The 5,178-nt window shown below is 34.5% G+C and overlaps 1 protein-coding gene across 1 annotated transcript; it reads right to left on the reverse strand.

The window, feature by feature from the left end:
• Window positions 1–488: 488 nt before the first annotated feature.
• On the reverse strand, window positions 489–1,334 carry LOC124371637. The gene has a single exon (XM_046829985.1). The coding sequence runs from the start codon at window positions 1,332–1,334 to the stop codon at window positions 489–491; it is 846 nt and encodes a 281-aa protein (XP_046685941.1).
• Window positions 1,335–5,178: the final 3,844 nt, after the last annotated feature.

Consider the following 5,178-nt stretch of genomic DNA (forward strand, 5'->3'; position numbering starts at 1 on the left):
AATTAATATTTAAATACCCTTTCACCATAAAATTTTCAGATTTTATACCGCTTAGTGTGTTTTGAAATTTTTCATTAAACATATTGATTGAGAACGTCTGTAATCTGTAAACTGCTAAAAGATCAACAGCTATGCCCCGTTCAAGTTTGAAGTGAAGGTGTACGACATCTGCCGTCGCCATTGTTGTTTTAACCTGACGTACACAATTCAATTGGTCGGATACAAACACCGCCACGCCCCCCGCACGGTACTTATTATTACATTGAACATTTAACAAGAAAGTAGGCAAATTGTACTGACCCACCTCACTGTCACTTATCCAAATTTCTGTTAGTATAATAATGTCAGGCTTTCTTTTCAAACTTTCAAGAAACACTAAAAAATTGTCAAAATTAGACCTTAAACTACGGCTGTTTTGATGTACTATTATTAAATCTGAACTATCAATAGTAGTAAACAAACTATTTTTGAAACTTGTTTCTTTTAAACTATTCATTTAGGTGAACATGATGAACTGTTTGTACTGTTGTCTGTGAGGAGTTGTTACCTGGAGCTTGAGGCGAGCCTATTGTTGTCGGCAGCTTCCTCAGCTTCTCCACGTCGTCCCAGTTGCTCACTGCTGACACCTTGTCACCTTCTGATGGTCGGACCAGGATCTTGCCGTTCCGTATCCAGACGAACGTGAATCCTTTTTCTTTCTTTATCGATCTTACTTCGTTGAATATCCACCGCCTTGTAGGAGTAAGGCTCTCATTTACATAGATGACACTTGCTGGGCTTGGGAAAACAATGTCAGACGTATTCAGATTTCTCTTGACTCTCCTTTTTTGTAGAAAATCTTCCTTGACTGTTCTTCTTGTAAACTTCAATACGATGCCTCGGGGTCTTTCGCCACTTTTTCCTCCAAGTCTGTGGCAGACATCCACCATCTCTTCCTTTACTTGTATGTTTAGACTGTTTCCGACTTGTTGAACTAGACTGAAAACATTTTCATTTTCATTCTCAGGAATCCTATTGATTTCTATTGTATTAAGTCTAGAGTATTGCTCAGCTTCGTCTTGACGGGTTTCCAGCTCAACAATTTTAATTTGCAGCCTTTTATGTTCGGACAAAAGTTGTTTATACAAGTCTTTATACTTGTTCAAAGCCTCAGACTGTGAATCCATAGTTTTCCTTAACTCAGAGATAGTTTGATGGCAGAGTTCAATGGATTTTCCAAGTTCAAGTTCAAGGTTTTTAGTTTGATCTTTGTTTTCTTGTCTCATCTCGAGTAGTAGCTTCATGACGTCACTTATGTCTGGTGAACTCTTCTCCAGCTCGGATTCAACTTGCATACTTGTTCTACGAAGCCTACTGCATTGTGTAAATCTCCAAATTTGATTTTCCTTCTGAATAAAATCAATGTCATCCTTTGACATCCCTGCACAAGCTCCATGAAATCTGCCTTTGCAATCAACGCATTGTACTATCAGACTATTTGCCACAACTTTTTTAACGCAAACTCCACATTTATCCGACATGATAACTATTATTCTAAAAACAAAGCATTTACACTTTTTACAACACCACAAAAAACAGTAGTAACTCAGACAACAAGTCACATTAACAAAAGTTAACAAATACACACGCTTGTTAAAACATACCGCTCTGTGTTTCACTAGGTTACTTCAGGTAAGGAACTGATAAGAGGCAGACCGTCCGTTCCCTTCGAGCTCTGACGCATGACTGACCTCGAATTTAATTTAATTATAAACGTCTTATTTCTATCTGTTTTTTGTGTGTAGATTGCCAGTTAACACTATGTTAGTCTTTATCATAATAACAACCGAGGCAGAGCTGCCCCAAAATCTTGGAGGAGACGACTCAAGTGCAGAGACAGCGGCTATACTTTAGCTCCTGCGAAGCTCTTATGGAACGTAAAACACTACAGACACCTTAGGCCAAACTGTCTAAGCTGTCGTTATATTAGTAGTTTACAGTAAGTGTTAAAGTAGTGTTTTAATAATTAGAGAGAAAAGTTGAATGTCAAAGGGGTTGTGTCCTGAAATGCTGAACCGCGCCAGGGGAGGGATTTATACTTTCTAAGATTATGTCAATAGTACATAAGCTAATGAATGTCTCCTCTGGTAGAATAAGGATTTACCTTGATGTTGTTCACATTGTCCATTACATTAATTGTAACAAGCTCTTTGAGGAAAAATGTTATTCTACAGAAAGTGTGCTACCCATAACACTGTACAGTAATGTTTCACCAAAATTCCATTTGGATGGACGAAGTAGCCACCTATGTCCTAAAATCTTCCATATTTACTATGCATTATAATAATTCCTAATTCAATAGTTAACCATTGGGTCTGCCACCACTATTTATTTGTTATAACCTTAATACTTATATGTATTTTACATTTCTTTTGTGATGTAATAGGTAGGTTCAAAATGAGTTCCAATAAATTAGTTAACAAATCTTTTTCAAATTTAGTAGGCTAACCTACAAACTTATAACACTTATAAGTTAATAATAAGTGTAGCTATGTAAATAATATGTGTGATTGTATGTAATAACTCACTCTTAAACTACATAAAGGCAAACATTAAATGTGGAGAGTAACGCGATGAGATAAACACAAGTGGCTGGAGTATTCGGGCATTTAATCCTTGAGGCGAAGAACAGGGACCTATTTAGTCCCGTATTTTTGAAGACTGTTGGAGAGAACTGCACTCTGAGGAGCCTTGAGACTACAGTGGACTCCAGAGGACGAACCTCAAGTCCAACTGGAAGATATTAACAGTCGATAACTCCTACAAAATACAGACTTTAAATATGTATTCCTAAAAATGAGGAAGTTCCTCTTTAGTAAATAGTCATTGGGGAAGTTATCGGAACCAAAGTAGTTATATAAAAACACCGGTGTTGAAATCAACAGCAAACATGTCCTATTTTTTGTCCACAGTCAATAACAGCATTACTGGTGACGTATTGATACTGAATCTTATCGGTCAAGCTGTGTTTTTCTATTCCCAACTGATCCCAATCAGCTTATAATTGACCAATGATCATCAAATAATTTCTTAATCAACTTGGTAAATAAAATTAGTAATTCAATTAGAACTTGGGAAGGAAGTTATTGTTATTTAAATACCCGTAAAAAGCGGATGCATACGTTTTCATTTATTATCACTCGTTACGGTCTAGACAAAACGTGTTATTTTTTTAAGATAAATATTCAAAAGAAAGCCTAAATTGTAGAATATTCTAAAAATTATATATTTTAGGGTAATAGCTCAGTAATTAATAAGACGAAAAACATAATTTATTGACGAATGTTGTTAAATTAATTCGAAAGTATGAGAGAAAAAAAGAAACCCAGGAAACGAAGAATACCAACACATAAAGCCAGATAAATTATACTAAGTGAAAGGAATGCGCGGTGTTACTTTAAGAACAATGGTACACGTGAACACATGTGTACTTACATTCAACAGTAATGTATTAATGTATTTAGGAAAAGTTAGTAACACGTCATTGAATATTCATAATATGAATGATAACGTAAAATTATATGGATATTATAACTAAAATAAATGATGTAAATACACCTGTTATTGTTACTATGAGTAAGAATAGTTATTTAGTATCATGTATATAGTTTCAAGTCTGGATTGTATATTGTATGACCAAACGGCAGCAAAGACAAATTTAGAGCGCAAGCGGCCCAGACCTAAACCAGTTAACAGCCAGAGTTGAGGAAGTGACTCCATTAGCAGATATCATCAAAGACACTTATTTTGTTTCTATCACTCCCGCCACGAAGAATTAACGAACACGGTTGTGAAAAATCTAAATTGTTAATTCAAAAGTCAAATGACAGAACAATTTGCCAAACTTGTAACTCTGAATAATTATTTTAATTAATTAGTATTCGTCATAAATACAAATATCGTTATTTTTATGCTATTCACTTGTAAAATATTATGTAGGAACAAGTTTAGAGAACAATAATAAAGATTAAAAAAAAAAAATAGAAATATATTGTTGCCTTACAAAAGTAATATGTTCACAATGTGTCATCTATTAAATCTTATGAGACACATTTTACAGTAGAGGGAAACATCACCCATACCTAATATAAGATTTACAACAAGTAATATTTGTCATTAATTTAAACTTACTTATAATTTGTACAAAACTGTTGCTTTATTCGTTTTAAACATATTTCATCCTTCTTGTATATTGAACCATGTATGTGAAAAAGGCATAAAAAATATGAATCATTCAGCAGTGATGAAATAAAATGAGTGGGACAGCAGAAAGACTGCTGACAATGCATAGTCAGCACCTGCGTGCGCTGTAAGAGAGTCTAGATCAAGTTATAAACTCAGTAAGATGGAAATCTTTGTAGGTCTATTATACTCCTTTTCCAAATTACTTAAATTATGCAGTTAAATATCATCTTTCAATCAGATGTGTATTCTTACTTCAAACTTTATAGAGTTGTAATACTTTCTATACGTATCAGTAGAATAAACAGTGTTTTTTTCAAGTTTAAACTCTGGTGTACAAAATTAATTTTTCGGAACCATCCGGTGGTGGCTGCAGTATCTACCATGACTTACATATTCCATTTCCAATGCATTAAAAATTTTACTGTGAGTAACGATATATACCTGAAGACCTGAAGTAAATAAGGGTCTAAGTACCATGTTTTACATTTTTGAGTTATAATCGGAATTATGATCTATGAACAAACCCAGTTGAAGTATATTCTGATTTAAGTGCCAAAGGTGTTCCTAATAAATCCAATTATTACCAACAGAATGCGTCAGATGTATGTGCCCTGCAGCCCAAGGTAAATTGTTATCTGTGTACCGCGCGCCAGTAGTCAGCAGCTAGCTATTGTTGTGATTGCACAGTCTTATTTGCTCTGTTTTGTTTGAGGTTATTATTGCCTCAAGTGTATTAGTGTAGTGTGTTTGTGAATTTAGTGTTAAGTATGAATGAAAGTGGAAAGAAACGCCGTACTAAGGGAGAAGGAAGAGAATGTGATGAAAGGAAAAAACTAAGAAACAGTGGACAAGAATAACACTACAAAAAACAACACTTTAGTTGCTGCTAAAACTCCACCTCCTGAAAATGTACAATATTAGTGTAAATATAATTGCAAAAACATTTCATACCAA

This window comes from Homalodisca vitripennis, unplaced genomic scaffold (assembly GCF_021130785.1).
Source record: "Homalodisca vitripennis isolate AUS2020 unplaced genomic scaffold, UT_GWSS_2.1 ScUCBcl_1767;HRSCAF=5805, whole genome shotgun sequence".
NCBI lineage: Eukaryota > Metazoa > Arthropoda > Insecta > Hemiptera > Cicadellidae > Homalodisca > Homalodisca vitripennis.